At 55.7% G+C, this 21,326-nt stretch overlaps 2 protein-coding genes across 4 annotated transcripts; one reads left to right on the top strand and one right to left on the bottom strand.

Annotated features, from left to right (window-relative positions):
* Positions 1-866: 866 nt before the first annotated feature.
* On the bottom strand, positions 867-2,542 carry FAHD1 (fumarylacetoacetate hydrolase domain containing 1). Its single transcript, XM_055364929.2, has one exon. The coding sequence runs from the start codon at positions 2,540-2,542 to the stop codon at positions 1,868-1,870; it is 675 nt and encodes a 224-aa protein (XP_055220904.1). The 3' UTR covers positions 867-1,867.
* Positions 2,543-2,909: 367 nt separating this feature from the next.
* HAGH (hydroxyacylglutathione hydrolase) lies at positions 2,910-20,689 on the top strand. Of its 3 annotated transcripts, XM_031002662.3 has the most exons (10): positions 2,951-3,060; positions 3,185-3,280; positions 6,740-6,912; positions 7,414-7,478; positions 9,772-9,889; positions 10,570-10,678; positions 12,522-12,625; positions 12,800-12,901; positions 19,952-20,031; positions 20,410-20,689. In XM_031002662.3, exons 3-10 carry the CDS (start codon positions 6,808-6,810, stop codon positions 20,507-20,509), a joined length of 783 nt encoding a protein of 260 aa, XP_030858522.1. In that variant the 5' UTR covers positions 2,951-3,060; positions 3,185-3,280; positions 6,740-6,807; the 3' UTR covers positions 20,510-20,689. The 3 variants fall into 3 exon arrangements, with proteins under 3 accessions (XP_030858523.2, XP_030858521.1, XP_030858522.1); XM_031002661.3 differs by lacking the exon at positions 3,185-3,280 and having other exon boundaries at positions 2,927-3,060; XM_031002663.3 differs by lacking the exons at positions 3,185-3,280; positions 10,570-10,678; positions 20,410-20,689 and having other exon boundaries at positions 2,910-3,060; positions 19,952-20,024.
* The last annotated feature ends 637 nt before the right edge of the window (positions 20,690-21,326 follow it).

Genomic DNA, 21,326 nt, shown 5'->3' with positions numbered 1-21,326 from the left:
CTAAATGCTTAACTTTGGCTGTCTCTGGGTAGATGAAATTTTTGGTGTTTTGTTCTAATTGCTAATCTCTATTTTCTGACTCTTCTGTAATTACATGCATTGCCAAGCAATGAAAAAAAAAATACTAAAAGTAGTTAAGAGAGCTTGATACTTAATAAAGAAATCCAATTATGGCACTTCCTCATACTAAATTATAATTTAAGCATGGGGTTGCAGCATACCTAAATGTCTGATTCTTCTTATGTATCTACTTACAAGATGCAGCCCGCATTGTGGTCAAAACTTCAGGTTCTGGTCTTGGGGGAGCTGGGTTACATCTTGGCTCTGCCACTAAGCTGAGTGACTTTAGCCAGCCTTCCTAGCCTCTAGATCTGTCTTCATCTGCGTAATGGGGATGGTAATGATCATACTAACCTTATGGCTTGGTTGCTGGTTACACAACACATGGAAATACAGAATAAACTGCTTGGCATGGTGCCTAACGGTGCCGTGTTCAGTACATGGGACCGTTACTACTCAATTAGATGTCCTCGGCTTTCTTCAGGGGCCAGCAGATGATGTGAACGTGAACAGGAACCCCTGCCGAAGCCCAAAGGACTCCTCCAGGCATTGACAGCTATGCTGTGCATCTTGCTGGATGTTTTTCAGAGGAGGGTGCAGGCAAGAGCAAAAGCAGCAGTCCCAGGCTATTCAACTTCCACAAAGCCTCCTCATCTCCAGTTGGGAAGTACAGTTGCTGATTAACTTTGTTAACACAGCACAGTGCTCAGAAGGCCAAAGGTCAAAGACTAAGGTCTGAAGCCCCACAAGGAGGAAATACCCCTCCTCGTCATTACTGGGGGGAAAAAATTACACTTGTAAGCCACTTAGAAGGGAGCACCTTTATTTGGAAAACAGTAATTTCAAAATCATCTCCCGAACTCAGAATCGATGGGTCTGGGTAGATACCCTAAGTAAACAGGTGAAATCTTCACTAATTGTTCACTTATTAAGTAAAATTTTAAATTAACCGATTATGTACAGGAGTGTTTTTCACATTTCCTGATAAGAATCACTTGGAATGCCCTGTAAACACAGCCTCACTGGAGATTAATCCTATCAAATTGATTCAGCGAGTCCGAGATGGGCCAGTAATTTGGACATTTTTATTTTTACAAATGCTTCCTGATGATGACCAAGTCCAAGAAAATTTGGTAAACAATGGAAAGTTATCTGGAACATAACTTTCAGTTTTCTCTGCAGTTTTTAAGTGCTGAACTACTGATCATCCTAGAGATAACCCACTGAAAAGTCTTCTCTAATCCAGTTTTACAAAAGGAAAGTCTTTTTAACATTTGGTTTGATAAAATGTTTTCCGAAGAAATACTTTACTTGCCTGTTTTCATTTCTGGCCCATCCGTTCTACTTCACGTTTTCTTGAAGGGTCCATCTTCTATGGGTTGAGGCATAGCAATCTAATCATTTTTAAAATAAATGGTTTTTTTTTTTTTTTTTTTTGAGACGGAGTCTCGCTGTTGCCCAGGAGTACAGTGGCGCAATCTCAGCTCACTGCAAGCTCCGCCTCCCGGGTTCAATTGATTCTCCTGCCTCAGCCTCCAGAGTAGCTGGGACTACAGGCGCCCGCCACCACGCCCGGCTAATTTTTTGTATTTTTAGTAGAGACGGGGTTTCACCGTCTTAGCCAGGATGGTCTCGATCTCCTGATCTCGTGATCCGCCCGCCTCGGCCTCCCAAAGTGCTGGGATTACAGGCGTGAGCCACCGCGTCCGGCCAATAAATGGTTTCTTATTAAAGGATTGTGACATTTAATAGCCGTTGCTTGCTCTTGTCTTGCTCCCTTCTCTCTCGAAACTTGTTAAGAAATAACTCAATATTCTGGCTTTTCCACTTTAAATCTCATACTGACCAGCCCGTGTATGCCAGCCTCGATCTCATCGTTTTCTTTAACCGGTCCAACTCCCTTTGGCGTCCCAGTCAAGATAATATCTCCTTCTTCCAAGGTTATGATCTTAGAAACATAGCTGATGATGTAGGGGATGGAAAAAATCATGGAGGATGTCTCACCCTCCTGTCTGAGTTCGCCGTTGACCTTGAGCCAGAGCTTCAGCTTGTGAGGGTCAGGGATCTTCTCCTTGGGCACGAACGCGCTGACCGGGCAGGACGCCGTGAAGCTCTTCGCCAGAGTCCAGGGCAGCCCCTTCTTCTTGCACTCGTCCTGCACGTCCCGGGCGGTCATATCCAGGCACAGGGCATAGCCGCCCACGTAGTCCATGGCCGCGGCCTCGGGGACTGCGGGGCAGCGCTTGCCCATCACCACGCCCAGCTCCAGCTCGTGGTGCAGGTTGCGAGTGTACGCGGGCATGAGGATGGGCGAGCCCTCGGGCGCGTAGGCCGTGGACGGCTTCAGGAACAGCACGGGCTCGCTCAACACCGCGCTGCGCATCTCCCTGACGTGGTCCGCGTAGTTCCTCCCCACGCAGACGATGTTCTTTCCCCACTCCCAGAAGCGGGACAATGGCCTGGATGCTGCCATGATTGCCATCAAGTGCCCCTATAGTCACGTGGGCTGGGCCGGTCAGCTGATGCCTACGGCATCCCGGAGAGGACCAACTGCCTCGGAACGCTGTCCCCCGCAGCGACGGCCCGTTCCACCTCGCGATCTGCCGGGTACCCGGGCGGCGTGGCGCTCGGCCTCCAGGGATCCACTGTGCGGTGCCAAAAAAGAGGCGGAGGCTCGCGGCACAGCTCTCCCGGCGCAGCTCTCGGGCCGCCGCCGCCGCTCCCAGGCCCGTCTCCCGGCCCGTGGCAGTCGGGGCTCGCGGAGAAAACAAGTTGAGCGCGAGCGCGTTGATTGGTTGGCGGACGGTGCGAGGTGGACGCTGATTGGCTGAGGGCAGCGCGAGGCGGGCGATGATTGGCTGCGACGCGCCGACGCCGGTGTTTTGCAGCCCTGGGCAGCTCGGCAGTCCAGCCCGGCCCGGGTCATGGTGGTGGGCCGCGGGCTGCTCGGCCTCCGCAGCCTCGCCGCGCTGGGAGCCGCCTGCGCCCGCCGAGGCCTCGGTGGGTGCGGCGGGGCGGGGCGGGGCGGGGCGGTGCGGGCCGGGGGACGCGGGCCTGGCGGGGCGGGCAGCGGGCGGCGCCGGGCCGTCGTTTGGCGACCGCTGACGCGGTGTCTGTTGCGCAGGTGCCTAAGGCCGCTCTGCCGGGCTCGAGCGGAGGCGGCGCAGGCGCTGAGGCTGGCGCGGAGCGGGCGCGGGGCCGCGGGTGCGGAAAGCGCTAGGTAAGCAGGGCCAGGCCTGCGTCCGCCGCGGCCTCCACGCTCGGGCTGGGCCGGCCGCGCCCCTGACGCCTCCAGGGCATCGCGTCCTGCCCGGGCCGGCGCCGAGGAGAGCCTGGGGCGCGGCTCTGAGGCGCAGCGGGCAGGGCCCCGGGACGCCTGGCCCACCCCGCACCTGCTGCCCCGCTGCAAGGACCGCGGTCTCGTGGCGCCGCCTGCGGTGGTGGAGCTGCCCGCCCGGCGCCGGAGCCCCCCTGTCTGGGGACCCGGCGTGTCATTCGCCCGAGGTGGTCGCGAGGCCGGGCCAGGCCAGCGCCCCGGGCGGGTGCGCAGCGCAGGGCACTGGGCGGGCGGAGGCGCAGGCGGGGAGGCGTCCCTGGCGGTTTCCAGATCTCGCCGAAAGCTGTCAAGGCTCTGCAGGGGGTAGAATGTCGCCATTGCTAAGGAAAGGACATGGATTTTGAGGTCCTCAGAATTACAGTTTTAGGGACATTCATAAGGGTCCAGGCAGAGAGTTCCAGCGGGACTGTGTGCATCGGTAGGGCGTGCGTGCCCCATTCTAAGGGAGGCCCCAGCCCCCGTATTTGGTGCCGCCCAGTTCAAGGGAAGCAAGATGCTGTGAAACTTCCTGATTTAAAAAAGAAGTGCAGTGACGCACGCCTGTCATCCCAGCACTTTGGGAGGCCGAGGCGGGAGGATCGCTTGAGTCCAGGAGTTCCAGACCAGCCTGGCAACATGTTGAGACCTCATCTCTACAAAAACTAAACAAAATCAGCCGGGCGTGGTGGCACACAACTGTAGTCTCAGTCACTTTGGAGGCTGAGGTGGGAGGATCGCTTGAGTCCAGGAGGTCGAGGCTGCAGTGACCCGTGATCGCACCACTGCACTGTAGCCTAGGGGACAGAGTGAGACCATATCTCAATTTTTTTTGGGGGGGGCCAAACCGAACATGTTTCTGGACTTGGCCCAGGCCCCAGGCTGCAGGTCCTTGACCTGTTTGTACAAAGTATTACAGTTACAAAACAGCAAGCCGGGAACATTTTCCAGGCAGTGTTGGGCTGAGTGATATGGAAAGGGAATAAGGTTTCTGCTGGTGTTGGCACCAGCTGCGTCTTCCTCAGAAATAAAGGCACCTCCCTGGGTTGTCAGCTTCTTCAGGAGGCTGTGATGGTCCCCAGGGGAGGCTGAGCACCAGTTGTAAATGACATTTTCTTCACCTGGGCAGTGCAGTGGCCAATCTCGGCTCACTGCAACCTCTGCCTCCCGGGCTCAAGCGAGTCTCCTGCCTCAGCCTCCTGAGTAGCTGGGACTACAGGCACTCACCAACACGCCCGGCTAACTTTTGTATTTTAGTAGAGAAGGGGTTTCACTGTGTTGGCCAGGCTGCTCTCTTAACTCCTGACCTCAAGTGATCCGCCTGCCTCGGCCTCCCAAAGTGCTGGGATTACAGGCATGAGCCACCGCACGTGGGCAGTATTTTTGTTTGTAATGTTCTGCTCCTTGTTTGTGATGGAGCTCCTTTCCAGGAGGACGCCCGGCACTCGGAATCCTGTCGCAACCCTTCTGCACCCCACCTGCAGCCCCCAGCACCCACACTCTGCTTGGTGTGCTCCTTGGGCTGGGGTGGTACTGAGGCTAAGGGGAAGGGGAATATCACAGGAAGCTGCTCATATAGAAATCTTGGTATTATTGTTCCTGAGGAGAATGATCTGGAAAATGCCCAGCTGGTTGTCAGGCGGGTAATACGATATCTTTGTGCAGTGATTGAAACTATAGTTTGGGCAGTTTCCCCGGCTGTGGAAATAAGGTCGGATTCCGCATTTCGATGGGCCCTGGAGACGCGTGTGTCTGTCAGTTGGTGGCTGCTGCCCATTTCTGGATCCCTTTTGGGAGAAGCCCCTGCCGTGGCACCTACCCCAGGACTGCACTGTCCTCTGCCACCTTCTGTGGTTTCTTCCCCGTGTAGAGTGGAACTGAAGGTATTGTCGGGGCCCCCATGTATCTTTAGATTTAGTAGGAGTTTCATTGCTGAAAATATTTTTGCATTGGTTGACTGGGTGGCAGACACTTTTGTCCCTTGGTCACCCACTCCTCCCAGCTCCTGGGCCTTCTGGGCCCCTGTGGCAGAGTCCTTTGGGTCAGTTGGATGGTGGTTTTGTGTCCTCCACACTTGAATCTGGGGCAGTTGTGGCCAACTTTCCGTCTCAAAGGAACTGCTGATTTTTGTGCATATTTCACATTCGTGCTGTTCAAGAGCAAGTATTGTTTTTTTATTTTTTTCTTTTTTTTTGAGACTGTCTCACTCTGTCGCCCAGGCTGGAGTGCAGTAGGGCAATCTTGGCTCACTGAAACTTTCACCTCCCAGATTCAAGCAATTCTCCTGCCTCAGCCTGCCGTCAATTATTGGTTCTTTCTGGCTAGAGGCTGAGAAGGGCTGTGAGTAACTGCATGGAACGCAGGCTCGCTTAGTCAGTGGTGGCAGCACAGCTTGCTGCAGGGCAGATGGCCAGGCGGGGGCACCCCCAGTCTGTGTTCCCTTCTTCACATTCTGTCCCTGAGTCCGGGGTGTGAATAACCCAGCACTGGCAGTGGTTTGCCTCACAGTCACAAGCTGGCCGTCCTGTCCTTTTAGAGTTCTCAAAAAAGAAAATAGAGATCATAAGTCTGAAACAATTGATTTCCATGAATGTGAGCATGAGTTAGTTCCTGTGTTCTCCTCAGGGATATATGAAGATATTCCTTTTTTTTTTTTTAAGGAACAGGTTATTGTCTTGTCACCCAGGCTGGAGTGCAGTGGCACAGTCATAGCTCACTGCAGCCTCAAACTCCTGGGCTCAAGTGATCCTCCTGCCTCAGCCTCTGGAGTAGCTGGGACCACAGGCATGCACCAGCATGCCTGGATAATTTTTACATTTGTAAAGACAAGGTCTTGGCTGGGCGTGGTGGCTCACACCTGTAATCCCAGCACTTTGGGAGGCCGAGGTGGGCGGATCACAAGGTTAGGAGATCGAGACCATCCTGGCTAACACCATTAAACCCGTCTCTACTAAAAAATACAAAAAATTAGCCGGGTATGGTGGCAGGCGTCTGTAGTCCCAGCTACTCAGGAGGCTGAGACAGGAGAACGGCGTGAACCTGGGAGGCGGAGCTTGCAGTGAGCTGAGATCGCGCCACTGCACTCCAGCCTGGGTGACAGAACGAGACTCTGTCTCAAAAAAAAAACAGAAAAAAAAAAAGACAAGGTCTTGCTATGTTGCCCAGGCTGGTCTCAAACTCCTGCCCTCAAGCAGTCCTCCCACCTCAGTCTCTTAAAGCACTGGGATTCCCGGCAAGAACCACCATACCTGGCCAGAATATTCCTTTTCAAAGGAACCTAGAAAGGCTGGGAAGCACTGCAGCTTGCGCGTCCTGTCGTGGACAGCCTGGCGCGGACGCCCGCTGAGTTGTGCTCTGTGTCTGCAGGTCCAGCCCTGCTGGGAGTTTTCTACCACACACATTTGCGGAAGAACCTGACCGTGGACGAGGGCACCATGAAGGTGGAGGTGCTGCCTGCCCTGACCGACAACTACATGTACCTGGTCATTGATGATGAGACCAAGGAGGCTGCCATTGTGGACCCGGTGCAGCCCCAGAAGGTGCGCATGGCTGTGCCTGGCTCTCCCTACCCTCGTCACCCAGCTCGGAGTCCTCACCCCCGATGGGTTTCCTAACCGCAGTGTCCTTGCAACTTTGCCTAAGCTAAATGGAAATTAGTCTCCGGCCACTCTGTTAACAGGGCCCCAAGAAGGGTGGAGGCGAGAGGCAGTGACACAGAAAGCGCTGTGCAGTACAATCCTGGGCATTTGACTCTTCTTGGGGGCTTTCTGCCCCTGCATTGCTGCCTCTGGGGGTGGTGCCCTCAGAGCTGGAGGGGCTTGGAGCGGTCGTAGGTGGTCGCAAGAGTGTCAGGCTGAGCAGGAAGAGGAATATGCTTTCACTGGCTCTCCTGGAGCAGGGCAAGCCGGCAGGGTCAGGACGGGCCATGTCAGCGGCCCCTCATGGCGTGTCCTGGGTTCTGCTGGGCACCCTACCATGTAGGCCAGCAAGCCAGGCCTAGGAGTGTGACAGGCCCTTGTCCTTCCCCGGGGCCACTGCAGGTCGTGGATGCGGCGAGAAAGCATGGGGTGAAACTGACCACAGTGCTCACCACCCACCACCACTGGTAAGTGCCGCGTCTCACCTGGGGGTGCGGGACCTGGCTCACTTCTCGCCCTGGTGGGTTTAGGGACATCAAGGCCTGTCTCCCCCCACGGCTCTGTCTGCTTTGTGAGGACAGGCCCCCAGCAGACTTCTGAGAAAGACCCGGGACTCACCGTAGCCCCCAAGGGGCAAGTCTGGTGCTCAGTGACTCTGAGGCCCCGAGGGTGAGGGGAGAAGGCTACAGCCTTACCCTCAGGCCCCACCCCCCGGCTCTCTCCTGGGCCATGCGGGCTTGTGCCCTGGCACGTTGGCCTCAATGTTGGGGAGGAAATGAGTCTACAGGTGAGTGGTTTTTAAAAAAAAAAAAAAAAAAAAAGCAGCCAGCCGGGCACGGTGGCTCATGCCTATAATCCCAGCACTTTGGGAGGCTGAGGTAGTTGTGTCACTTGAGGTCAGGACCAGCCTGGCCAACACGGTGAAACCCAGTCTCTACCGAAAATACAAAAATTAACTGGGCGTGGTGGTGGGCGCCTGTAATCTCAGCTACTCAGGAGGCTAAAGCAGGAGAATCACTTGAACCCGGGAGGCAGAGGTTGCAGTGAGCCAAGATCGTGGCATTGCACTCCAGCCTGGGTGACAGAGCGAGACTCTCAAAAAAAACAAAGACAAGCAGCCATATCTGGAGAGGTTGGGTTTTAAAAAATCCTTGAAAATGGATGAATAAAATGCCCTCTGTGGGTTCTAGGGCTGGCATTGCCTGCTCAAGGCCGTTGTTCGGCTTTTAGAAATTTTTGAGGCTCTTCAAAGCTAGAGAGACTTACTTCTTTTTGCCAAGCAAGCGCCCAAGGGCAACCGGCACCTTTCTCCTGAGCCAGGACCCGTCTGGCACTACCCTAGGGCCTCTCAGCTGTGGCTTCCCCAGCCTCTGTGTTGGGGTGAAATGAAGCCTTTGGTCCTCTCCTTGGTAGTGGGAGCGCCGTGCTGGTGGCTTGGCCAGGGTTTGATGGAAGCGTCATGGTTCACACGCAGCTGGACTTAGGCCTGGAGAGTCTCAGGCTCTGTGAGTCGGGCCCCACGAGCCTCTTCTGGGTCATCAGAGGTGTCCGTGCAGGGACCTGGGCTTGAGGGGCGGTGCCTGCAGCCTCCCTGGCCCTTGTCCTGTGTGGCTGAGCTGCTGTCTCTCAGCACATTGGCCTGCCTGTCGTGCGAGGCCCCTGCTGCCACCATGCCTCCTCCTGGGGACCCTGGTGGTGGCCTCTGTGTGGCTGCCTGGCGCATCACAGCTTGCTGCAGCTCCCTGCCTCTCCCGGCCTCGCCGCAGACGTCTCTTTCTAACACTGTGGTGCTTTTTAGTTCCCCGGCCCCTCTAACATTCATGCCGGCACGTGAAGTCCTAAGCCAGGCCCTAGCTTCAGCGGGGTGGGGTTTGCTCACCGATGGTGGGTGGTGATGGGCAGACCAAGGCCTGTGGTGCCGCGCCCTCCTGCAGGGTGGGAGGGGCAGAGGGCAGCGGCCACCACTCCACCCTGTTATCTTGGGGCCCAGTGGTGCCAAGGCAGGCGGTTTCTGGTGTGGTCGCTGGAGTGTTCATGGGAGGCACACGAAGGAGTCTGTGATATCATGTGAGACCCGGGAAGGGCCCCTTCAACCGCCCCTTTCTGAAATGCGGGTCAGGCAGGCTCCCCTGGGGAAACCTGGGCGCGTAGGAGGCACCTCCACCTGCTGGAGCTGGCCCAGGCTGGCCTCCCCTGCAGACAGACCGCGTCTAGGGCCAGCTGCTCATCCCAGATGCACCCCAGGTGACTCCCATGCTGAACAGTTTGATCTCCTGCCAGAGTGTCGGGCCACAAACTGGGCAGCACATCAGGATCACCTGGGGGCCTTCAAAAATCAAAAATCCACCCTCAGGCCACGCCCCGGACCCACTGCACCAGGACAAGAAATCCGCCCCAGGCCTCTCCCCAGACCCACTGCACCAGGACAAGAAATCCACCCCAGGCCTCTCCCCAGACCCGCTGCACCAGGACAAGAAATCCACCCCCAGGCCACACCCCAGACCCACTGCCCTAGGATGTGGGGGTGGGAACCAGGTGGTGCTTTGTAAAGACGTGCAGGTGGTAACCCCAGGCCCCCACGCTCGGAACCCTGGCCATGGGATCATCCAGGTGTCTGTGATTTGCTTCCTCCGTTTCCTTTGTGAGTGCAAAATAAGTGTTGCGTTTGACCAGAGCTTAAGAGCAGCAGGCAGCCCCCTCAGCTCAGCAGGCAGCCCCCTCAGCTCAGCAGGCAGCCCAGGTCTCCTGTTTGACTTCCAGGGACCATGCTGGCGGGAATGAGAAACTGGTCAAGCTGGAGTCGGGACTGAAGGTGTACGGGGGTGACGACCGTATCGGGGCCCTGACTCACAAGATCACTCACCTGTCCACACTGCAGGTAAGGAGTGAGCCCTGCAGGTGCTCCAGCGTGGCCCTGCCAGGAGCGTGGGGGAGGGGGGGTCCCTCCCCGCATTCTCTCTGCTCCCTTACCCCAGTGACCCGGGAGTGTTCTCAGTGCTCCTCTGTGGCAGCGTGGATGGTCTTCTCTGTCTGGGCACAAGGAGAGGAGAGTGCAAAACGTGGCTGTGTGCGGGGTGTGAGGCAGGGCTCTGGGACCCTGGGGAGTGGGCAATGTGGGCAGGGTCTTGGTGCCAGAGCACAGCACATAGGTGGGAGGGCACTGCGAGGGGTTCTTCAGCCTTTTTGAGGGTGTGAACATTTTTGAAGTAAAGAATTGGGGCAGATGGGGACAGGAAAACAAAAGGCCATGTGTGGGAAGGAAAGCCGTCTTTCCTAGCCAGATGGCGAGCGTGGATTTGGCCCAGTTTTTTGAAGGAGGAAAAAAAACAAGCCCCTTGGTTTTTTACACGCTCTTGTTCCAGGGTGGCCCTGCACTTGGGGCGCACCCATGGAGTGAGTGAGTCCCCCAGTCCCGTGGTGGGGAGCACCTGCCCCACCTTCACGGGCATTTCCCTTGGAGCTGAGGAGGCCCCATAGGGCCCAGGCGGCGCGCCGTGACCCCGGGAGATGGCTCTCCAGGGTGTCTGGGAGCACACGCGGTCGCCTGCTTTGTTGAAGGTGGGGTCTCTGAACGTCAAGTGCCTGGCGACCCCGTGCCACACTTCAGGACACATTTGTTACTTCGTGAGCAAGCCCGGAGGCTCGGAGCCCCCTGCCGTGTTCACAGGTGCGTGTTCGGGTGTGGGTGGGGGCGGGGGTTCTTCGTGAAGACCCTGTGTCTCCTGCCAGGCAGGCTCACGGGGCAGCTTCGTGGCCTTCTCTGTTGCACCGGTGTGAGGGGGCCCAGGGGTGGGTGCTGGGGAGCCTCATGGTGGGGCTGGCCGATTCCTCCCATGATGGGTTTGGATCGTGGTCTGGAAGGAAGTTACGCCTGCAGCAAGGGCTGTGCTGGCGGAGGCTGCTGGACAGCTGGGGTCCGGGCGGGTCCCACGGGAAAGGAGTCAGTTTCTTCCAGCAGGGCAAGGGGTGGCTCAGCCCTGGGGCCGTGTTCCTTGATGCCGTAGTGTGGACTCAGGGACCTGTGCTAGTCTAGGGGCCCTGCCTGCCTCCCAGGGTGGCTGCAGACCTGTGGAGCCGCCTGTGGAGGTCATATGGCCAGGGGACGGCCTCACTGTAGGCCGGGCCCTTCATGGCTGCGGCCTTCTAAGGCAGTGTGGAGGCTGCTGGTGGTGGGGGCTGCCTCCCGTGCTTGTTACTGTGGCCTCGTCCCGACTGGCCTCAAAGTGCGGGGTTTCACCCGGTGACTCGATGTGGGCCTTGTACGGCTGGGAGGCCTCCTGGTGGGAGGTGGCAGCCCCAGCCTTGAACCCAGGTGGGAGTGACCCAGGGCCACACTCGGACCCCTGGGTGGAGTCAAACCAGGGGTGCAGGGAGAAGGTGTGGCCAGGGAGTCCCAGAGGAGGGCGGAGGGCATGGCGGGAGGGACGGGCGCCTCGCTGTGAGGGATAAGGCGCCTTCAGGCTGCAGTGCACAGGGCTGGGGGATGAGCCTGGGTGGTGCCGGTGTGGGAGGGATGGAGTTGGGGACCTCAGATTTAGGATTCTTCTCAGGGCAGCGAGCACTGAGTCCCTGGGTCTCACCTGTGCCTCCTGGGCTGTGTGCCTGGCGCAAGGACAGCCCCGTGGAGTAGAAGCCCCAGGCCCCAAGTTCGCCTCTGTCTGCCCTTCCCTATCTCTGGGGACTCCATGGCCTCCTGCTGGTCCTCAGACTCGAGGTCTAGGGCCCTTCAGGGGAACAGGCTCCCCACCGTCCATTCCCATCTCTCGTGCCCAGGAGGACTCCTGGCCTTGGCCTGTGCCCAGCACCGCTGCAAGCTTCTCTGCCCCAGGCGGTGAGGAGAAGTGGGGCGGCCTCCACTGTGCTGGGTGCCGGGCACCCTCCTCTCAGGGGACTGCCCTGTTTCTGGGGCCGACGGCCACGTGAGGTCAGCGAGGCCAGGACAGCCATGAAGCAGCAAGAGGAGGGCAAGCGGGGACAGAGGCCTGGGCAGTGATGGGGTGGGGATGCCGTCCTGAGGCCGAGGCCGGAAGGAGCCTGGGTGCGCCTGAGGTGCCCAGCGGTGTGGGCCGCATCTTCGCCATGGGTGAGAGGTGGTCCCGCTCAGCTCAGCCAGGGTGGAGACCTTGGTCACAGGGTGGCGCTGGCTGCTGGGGCCAAGGGAAGATGGGAGCCAGGCATGGGCCTGAGAGGGGCTGCTGCGTGTTCGGGGAGAGGGCTGGGTTTGTGAGGGTCTCAGAGCCACAGTTGGTGGGATTGGGGGCAGTGAGGGAGGAGTGACTTGGGTTTCGGGTCTGCACGGCCAGTTGGGTGGTTGGACTGTCAGCTGAGACTTGGAAGGAAATGTGGGAGCCGGAATGCAGGGGGGCTGAGTCTGGGCAGCCGTGGCTGGAGGGCAGCCAGGGTTCGGGGCCTGGGCCTTGCCGGTGAGTGTCACCCTGCTCCTGGCCCCCTCCTGAGTCCTAGCCACCAGCCTCGAGTGGCCCCCACCTCGTGGCTGTCCTTGTTTGCAGGTGACACCTTGTTTGTGGCTGGCTGCGGGAAGTTCTATGAAGGGACCGCGGATGAGATGTGTAAAGCTCTGCTGGAGGTCTTGGGCCGGCTTCCCCCGGACACAGTAGGCAGCGCCTCCCTGCGGGCCGGGGGGTGGGGGGCCTTAACCAGGGCGGGGCTGCTCTCCCTCCTGGCACCCTCTCACCGGACACCCCCCCGGGGGCATCCAGGTCCCGTCCCTGAGGACTTTCACGGGTGGTAACAGCCTTCCGAGCTCACCTGTCACCTCTCTCCTCAGAGAGTCTACTGTGGCCACGAGTACACCATCAACAACCTCAAGTTTGCACGCCACGTGGAGCCCGGCAATGCCGCCATCCAGGAGAAGCTGGCCTGGGCCAAGGTGAGTGGGGCCGACACTGCGCAATGCCTTCCTGTGGGCTGCTCAGGGCTGCTGTGCACAGCGGGGTCGCCAGAGTGGGTAGACACTCACACTCTTGAGCCCAGAGAGCAGGCCTGGGATTCAGGCCAGTGTGGCCCAGCTCACCCTGCATGGCAAACCCAGGGGTTCTATCGAGATCCCTCTGCCTCGGAGGGTCTGGAGTAGGCCTCAGACGCTGCGTGTCTAAAAAGTGCCCAGCCTGTTGCCACATTCTGAGCAGTAGGGTCAGGCTGGCAGCACGTGGCTCTGCTGGCTCTCCAGGCCACAGAACGTGGCTCTGTGTCCAAAGGACTGTTATCTCCATGGTGGCCCCACGTGAGCCTCCATAGCGTAGCCCAGGCCAGCTGGGCCAAAGACTGCCAGGAGCAGGACGGGGTTCTCCAGGGGTGTGTTTCCCCGAATTCACTGGAAACGGTGTCACAAGCACGCACGCCTGGGTGGTCTCAGGTCCACTCTGCTGAGTGGAGTGAGAGTCGCTGCCTCTGACAGGGCTGTTCTTTTAAATAAATCACCCGTTTTTTTGAGCATTTTTTCAATTTCTTAGAGTAGAGGTTAACATTATTTTACAATATTCACTCGTACAAATTCAAACGCTAAGTCAGATGAATCATAAATACTCATCTTTTTTTTTTTTTAATTGTTTTTGAGACGGAGTCTCCCTCTGTCGCCCAGGCTGGAGTACAGTGGCGTAATCTCGGTTCACTGCAACCACCACCTCCCGAGTTCAAGAAATTCTCCCTGCTGGCCAGGTGCGGTGGCTCATGCCTGTAGTCCCAGCTACTCAGGAGGCTGAGGCAGGAGAATCGCTTGAACCCAGGAGGCAGAGGTTGCAGTGAGCCAAGATCGCTCCACTGCACTCCAGCCTGGTGACAGAGCGAGACTCCGTCTCAAAAAAAAAAAAAAAAAAAAAAAAAAAAAATTCCCCCTGCCTCAGCCTCTTGAGTAGCTGGGATTACAGGCGCCAGCCAACACGCCCAGCTAATTTTTCTACTTTTAGTAGAGATGGGGTTTTGCCATGTTGGCCAGGCTCGTCGTGAACTCCTGACTTCAGGTGATCCGCCTGCCTTGGCCTCCCAAAGTGCTGGGATGACAGGCGTGAGCCACGTCACCTGGCCCGTGTATCTGTCTTGAGTGGACAGATTGCAGTTTGAGGAATGTTGATGATGTTTGCACTTGTGTAGTCCCCTCCACAGTCCAGATGTGGAACTTTCCACTACCCCAAAGGCTCCTGTGTCCCTCCCATGTGGCGTCCCCGCCAGCTGTTGCTCTGCTGTGACCTCAGGTCACTTTCTAGTTTCCCATGAACAGAATCTCATTGCTCCGTCATCTCTGTGGCATTCTCGGCCCCGCTGATGTTGGTGAAGGTCAGCCACGCTCTTTGCTTCTGAGTAGCCCATTGTGTGGAAATGCTACAATTTGTTTATGCATTTGTCTGTTTCCAGTTTTTTGCTATTTGAATAAAGCTGCTATGGACATTTGTGTACAAGTCTTTTGTGGACATGTTTTTATTGCTCTTGGATACTACCTAAGAGTGGAATTGCTGTGTTGTGTGGTTAAAGGTGTGAACCGTTTTCCAAAAATGGTTGTACTGTTCTACAGTCCCCCACCAATGCTTGAGTTCCGGGGCCTCCATGCTGTGCCAGCACTGCTTGGTGTTGTCGGTCTCTCCAATTTTTGCCATTCTAACTTGCCTGTGGTGGCGTCCAACTGCCTTTAAAATGTGGATTTCCCCAAGACTAGTGGGGTCGACCATCTTTTCATGTGTGTCGGCCTTTGGATGCCTTCTCATGAAGTTTATGTTCAATCTCTTGTCCATTTTAAATATTGGGTTTGGCCTGTTGGGCTGCTCTTGTAAGAGTTCCTTATATCATCTGGAAACAAGTCTTTGTGAGATATATATAGATGTGTGTGTGTGTGTGTGTGTGTGTGTGTGTGTGTGTATTTATTTATTTATTTATTTGTTTGTTTGTTTTTTGAGACAAAGTCTTGCTCTGTTGCCCAGGCTGGAGTGCAGTGGCGTGATCTCGTCTCACTGCAAGCTCTGCCTCCCGGGTTCACGCCATTCTCCTGCCTCAGCCTCCTGAGTAGCTGGGACTACAGGTGCCCGCCACCACGCCCAGCTAATTTTTTGTATTTTTAGTAGAGATGGGTTTCACCGTGCTAGCCAGGAAGGTCTCGATCTCCTGACCTCGTGATCCACCCGCCTCGGCCTCCCAAAGTGCTGGGATTACAGGCGTGACCCACCACGCGCGGCTGAGATATATATTTAAAAGATGTTTTTCTCTCCCAGCTCATGGCTTGCCTTTTCATTTTCTTAACATTGTCTTTTGGAAAATAGTTTATAGTTTTGGTGAAGTTCCATTTACTTATTTTTTGTTTGTTTCTTTTTTTTTTTTTTGAGACGGAGTTTCACTCTTGTTGCCCAGGCTGGAGTGCAGCGGCGCGATCTCAGCTCACTGCAACATCCACCTCCTGGGTTCAAGCGATTCTCCTGCCTCAGCCTCCCCGAGTAGCTGGGATTACAGGCATGCACCACCACACCCGGTTAATTTTGTATTTTTAGTAGAGATGGGGTTTCTCCATGTTGATCAGGCTGGACTCGAACTCCTGACCTCAGGTGATCCGCCCACCTTGGGCTCCAAAAGTGCTGGGATTACAGATGTGAGCCACTGCGCCCGGCCTACTCAATTTTTCTTTTATGTTTCTTGTGCCCTTTCTAAGATATCTTTGCATACCCCTAGCTCACAAAGACTTTCTCCTGTGTTTCTTCCTAGAAGTTTTAAAGTCTTAGCTTTTATATTTACAAACAATTTACAGTGTTCCCTTTCAAGATGGTGTTTGTGTGTGGTGCGAGGTGAGGGTAGAGGTTCACCCTCTTGCAGTGTGATCCCGACGTGTTCAGCGCTGTCTGTCGAAGGACTGTCCTTTCCTCCCTGGATTGCCTTGGCACCTTTCTGAAAAGAATGGGCCCTCTATGCCCGAGTCTGCTTCTGGTCTCTGCTCTGTTTCGTTGGTCTCTATGACTTGCCACGGTGTCCGAGGACAGCACCTTGATGACTGTAGCTCTGTGCTGAGTCTTGGCACTGGTATGTGTGAATCCTCCAGTGTTCTTTTTCAGAATGGTTTTAGTTGTTTTAAGCCTTTTGCATTTCCGTTTTCAGAATCCTCTCGTGAACTTCTATCAGAAAAGCTAGCCTGGCTGCTGATTGGGACGTTGTGATAACTGATGTGGCGAGAATTGCGATCTTAACACTGAGTGTTTCTGTGAGCTTTCCATCTATGAGTGTCTTTAGCTTTTCTCAGCAGTGTTTTGAAATTTGCATCTTCAAGGTCTTGCACGTGTACTAAATGGATCCCTAAGCACTTCTGGTCATGATTATTTGTTGATACTAGTTAGAAGTACAGTGGATGCATATTAACTTCCTGGGTGTCTTAGTCTGTGTGGTGTTGCTATAAAGGAATACTTGAGGCCGGGTGACTTATAAAAGGAGGTTTATGTGGCTCATGGTTATGCGGGCTATATAAGCGGCATGGCCTGGGCATCTGCACCTGGTGAGGCCTCAGGCTGCTTCTGCTCATGGCAGAAGGGGAAAGGAGCTGGTGGGTGTGAAGCATGTGGCCAGAGGAAGGAGAGAGTGGGGGAGGCAAAAGGTTCTTTTAAACAACCAGATCCTGTGGGAACTAACAGCAAAAACTCGCACTTGGAGCAGGGCACCAAGCCGTTCACAAAGTTCCCCCCATGATCCAAACACCTCCATTAATTGGGGATCAGATTTGAGCATGCATTTGGAGGGATGGACATCCCAGCCGCAGCCCCGTGTGAACACCCAGGAGAAGGGAGTGGCCGGGCTGGACGGGAGGTGTGTTTGACTTTTAAAGAAACTGCCAAACTCCCCTTCCCCAGTGCTTGTGGTGTTTGCTTTCCTGCTGGGAAGGCGTGGGCGCACCAGCTATTCCGCGGTGGAGCGAGCCGTTTGAAAGGAGGTGCTGGAGCCCGGTCCCTGGTGAGAGGCTGCCTCCTGCAGAGCACCTCCCATTCTGCGGCCTCTGGTTTTCTTAGCAGTATCTTTTGAGCAAACATTTTTAATGTTGATGAAGTCCAATAGATTCTTTTATGCTTCATTCTTTTTTGTCTCCCATCTAAGAAATCTTTGTTTATCCCAAGGTCAAAAAATTTTCTCTTGTATTTTCTTTTTGGAATTTGTATAGTTTTAAAACTTAGATCACTATGAACTCCCACCCCCCAAATGTCTGCTGGATCTGTAATGATATTCCTGCTTTTATTCCTGATTTTGACAATTTGTGCTTTTTTTTTTTTTTTTTTTTTTTTTTTGAGACAGCGTTTTGCTCTTGCTGCCCAGGCTGGAGTGCAATGGCGCGATCTCGGCTCACCGCAACCTCCACCTCCCGGGTTCAAGCGATTCTCATGCCTCAGCCTCCCAAGTAGCTGGGACTACAGGCATGTGCCACCATGCCTGGGTAATTTTTATATTTTTAGCAGAAGATGGGGTTTTACCACGTTGGCCAGGCTGATCTCAAACTCCTGACTTCCTGATCTGCCCACCTCAGCCTCCCAAAGTGCTGGGATTACAGGCGTGAGCCACTGTGCCTGGCCTGTCATTCTTTTTTTTTTTTTTTTTGGTTGGGGAGAGACAGCGTCTTGCTCTGCTGCCCAGGCTGGAGTGCAGTGGCACAATCTCGGCTCACTGCAACCTCCGCCTTCTGGGTTCAGGTGATTCTGCTGCCTCAGCCTCCCGCAGCTGGGACTACAGGCCTGTGCCATCATGCCTGGTTAATTTTTGTATTTTTGGTAGAGAGGGGGTTTACACCATGTTGCCTAGGCTGGTCTCGAACTTCTGGGCTCAAGTGATCCTCCTGCCTCGGCCTCCCAAAGTGCTGGGATTACGGGCCTGAGCCACCACGCCCGGCCTCATTCTTTTCGATAGGTGTAAAATATACTATTGCGTGGGTGTCACCCATAAATCATTTTACCAATCCCAATAGGAGGGACGTTGAGAGTTTTCAACTCCTTTTGCGCCCTGGAGTCCAGAACCCACACGAGGTGGAGCTTTTCTGAGCTGTGCTGCAAGGACTCACCTTATTTTTTTATTTTTATTTTTATTTTTTTGAGGCAGAGTCTCACTCTGTCACCCAAGCTGGAGTGCAGTGGTGCGATCTCGGCTCACTACTGCAGCCTCTGCCTCCCGGGTTCAAGCGATTCTCCTGCCTCAGCCTCCCAAGTAGCTGGAATTACAGACATGTGCCACCACATCTGGCTAATTTTTGTATTTTTAGTAGAGACGGGGTTTCACCATGTTGGCCAGGGTGGTCTCAAACTCCTGACCTCAGGTGATCCACCTGCCTCGGCCTCCCCCAGTGCTGAGATTATAGGTGTGAGCAACTGCGCCCGGCCTGTCGTTCTTTCTTTGGGAGACAGTGTCTTGCTCTGCTGCCCAGGCTGGAGTGCAGTGGCATGGTCTCGGCTCGCTGCAGCCTCCACCTCCTGGGTTCAAGTGATTCTCCTGCCTCAGCTTCTCGAGTAGCTGGGATTACAGGCGCCTGCCACCACACCTGGCTGATTTTTTGTATTTTAGTAGAGATGGGGTTTCACCGTGTTGCCCAGGCTGGTCTCAAACTCCTGAGTTCAGGCAATCCACCCACCTCGGCCTCCCAAAGTGTTAGGATTACAGGCGTGAGCCACTGCGCTTGGCTGACTGACCTTATTTTTGTCTTTAAATGCTTCGTACTTGGTAGGAAAAATAGCTAGAACATTAAAACTCGTTTTAATAGGTAACCTAAAAGCTTATGACAATTTGTACTTCCTCTGTTTTAAAGGTCTCCTTAGAAGTGTTAACTTTGCTTCCCTCATAGGAGGCAGACGGAGATTTCTTAGGATTGAGAATGTTGGTGGGAACACAGGGAATATTTTAAAACATTCTCAGATTCTTTTCACCAGAAGGGAAGAACAGATTAGTGAGAAACCATCTTGGCATCTACCAGACCCCCGCTTGGTGCAGCTCTACCAGCTGAAGAGTCACTCACCGACACCACTGCCCATAGCGGGTGGGGAACCTCGGGGGTGAGGCGCGGTCGTCTTGAGCCTGTGCGTGGGCACCGGTAGCTTCTGTCAGAGCTCTGCCCTGAGGCCCTCCTGGTGCGGCTGCGGTAGACGGGCCGGGGCTGCGTGGAGACCCTGCTGTTGCCGCCCTGTGTTTTCCTGCTAACTGTTGGCCCCGTGGCTGGGTTTGCATTCTCCTCCCCCCCGCCCCCACCCCATCTGCCCTGGTCAGTGCTGGTCAGAAGGGAGACCATCTCCATCTCGAGAGGAGGTGACCAGCTGCCTGCCTGCAGGGGCTTGGGTGGCCTCCCCTGCTGCTGGTCCCTGTGCCCCTCCTCCCCGTGCTTGCTGTGAGGGTGCAGCTGTGGCCGTTTCTTTTCTGTGCCTCCTGCATTGCTGTTACCTCCATAATGTGAAATGTGAACCATGTGAATGAAAAGGAAGCTCCGTCCCTGTCGTCCTCTCCAGGCCGGTGCGGGAAGGCGGATGTGTGGCTCATCCCGGACGTTGGCTTCTCTTCCCTCTTCCACACGTGCACACCTGCCGGGCTCTGCTCACCTTGCCTTCTCAGCCTTGTCAGTCGGGCAGTGTCCTAAGGTTACCAGGAGGTGTTCTGAAGCATCTTTTTTGAGATGTGATGTCGCTGTCACCCAGGCTGGAGGGCAGTAGCACAGTCTTGGCTCACTGTAGCCTCGACCTGTGCTCAAGCGATCCTCCCACCTCAGCCCCCTGAGTAGCTGGGACCAGGTGCCTGCCACCATGCCTGGCTAGTTTTTTGTATTTTTAGTAGACACAGGGTCTCGCCATGTTGTCCAGGCTGGTCTCAAACTCCAGGGCTCAAGTGATCCATCTGCCTTAGCCTCCCAAAGTGCTGGTATCACAGACGTGAGCCTCCGTGCCTTGTCTGCCATCCTGTGAAGTTCCCGTGATAAAGTGGCGCGTTTCTCTTGCAGGAGAAGTACAGCATCGGGGAGCCCACAGTGCCATCCACCCTGGCAGAGGAGTTTACCTACAACCCCTTCATGAGAGTGAGGTGAGGCCCAGGGCAGGTGGTGGGCGCAGGCCCCTCCCCTCTGGCAGTCCCACTGCTGCACACACAGCGGGTATGTCCGAGACCCCAGATGGCTGAGGCTGCCTTAGGGAGCTGTCGCAGGTGCAGCCGCAGAGCCCGAGCACTCTTCTTGAGGGGGGTCCGGCCTTTCCTGGCACCTTGGCCGGGGTGTGAGTCCTTCTGGACCCTGGAGTTCAGAACCTGTCAGAAGGGGAGTGGCTGCCGCCTCCCCGCCCTCCGTGTCCTCTTAGGGCTGGGCTCAGCCAGCACGAGTCGCCTTCCTCTGCAGTGGCCCTGGCTCCTCGGGTGGGCGGTGGGCGTGGCTCGGCACAGCCTGCAGCCCGGTGCTGGCCTCCGCAGGGAGAAGACGGTGCAGCAGCACGCGGGCGAGACGGACCCGGTGACCACCATGCGGGCCGTGCGCAGGGAGAAGGACCAGTTCAAGATGCCCCGGGACTGAGGCCGCCCTGCACCTTCAGCAGATTTGGGGATTAGGCTCTTTTAGGTAACTGGCTTTCCTGCTGGTCCGTGCAGGAAATTCAGTCTTGATTTAACCTTAATTTTACAGCCCTTGGCTTGTGTTATCGGATGTTCTAATGCATATTTATAAGAGAAGTTTAAAAAGTATTTATTCCCATAACTTCCCCTTACAGACTGTTTTCTTCTGGCCTTTAGGCCTCTGCTTGTCCCCTTGGGCCTCCTTCCTCCTCTGTGAGCCACTGCAGTCCCCCCACCCACACTTCAGGTCAGGCGTGAGCTGGTGCCTTTGCTGGGTGCTGATGCGACTGTCAGGCCCACTGCTGCGGTCGGTACCTTTGCAGCCTGTGCTTGTGGTCTGATCTGCTCAGGCCCCCGGCAGGGAGAGGTGGCCGTGTCTTCTTCCTGGAGGCGGCCAGATCGCGCGACCTCCAGGCAGTGCTCCTGCTCGGCAGTACCCACCTGCCTCTGCTTGAGAAAGCACAAACCGCCCTCTGGGGAAGCAGCCAGCTGGGGCGTGCTCTCGGCCTGTGACCCCGGGAGAGCTGGGTAGGTGGCCACATGTCCTGCCCGGGCTCTGGGTGTGGTTGGTGGCAGAGGGTCTATGAGGGAAGTGCAGGAAAAGGCAACCCCTAAGGCTAATCTCTAGAGCTAATCTGAAACTTAGGGCTGGGCGTGGTGGCTAAGCCTGTAATCCCAGCACTTTGGGAGGCTGAGGCGGGTGGATCACGAGGTCAGGAGATCGAGACCATCCTGGATAACATGGTGAAACCCCGTCTCTACTAAAAATACAAAAAATT

The sequence above is a fragment of the Gorilla gorilla genome, chromosome 18 (genome assembly GCF_029281585.2).
Source record: "Gorilla gorilla gorilla isolate KB3781 chromosome 18, NHGRI_mGorGor1-v2.1_pri, whole genome shotgun sequence".
Lineage (NCBI taxonomy): Eukaryota > Metazoa > Chordata > Mammalia > Primates > Hominidae > Gorilla > Gorilla gorilla.
This window is presented reverse-complemented; position numbering and strand designations above follow the sequence as displayed.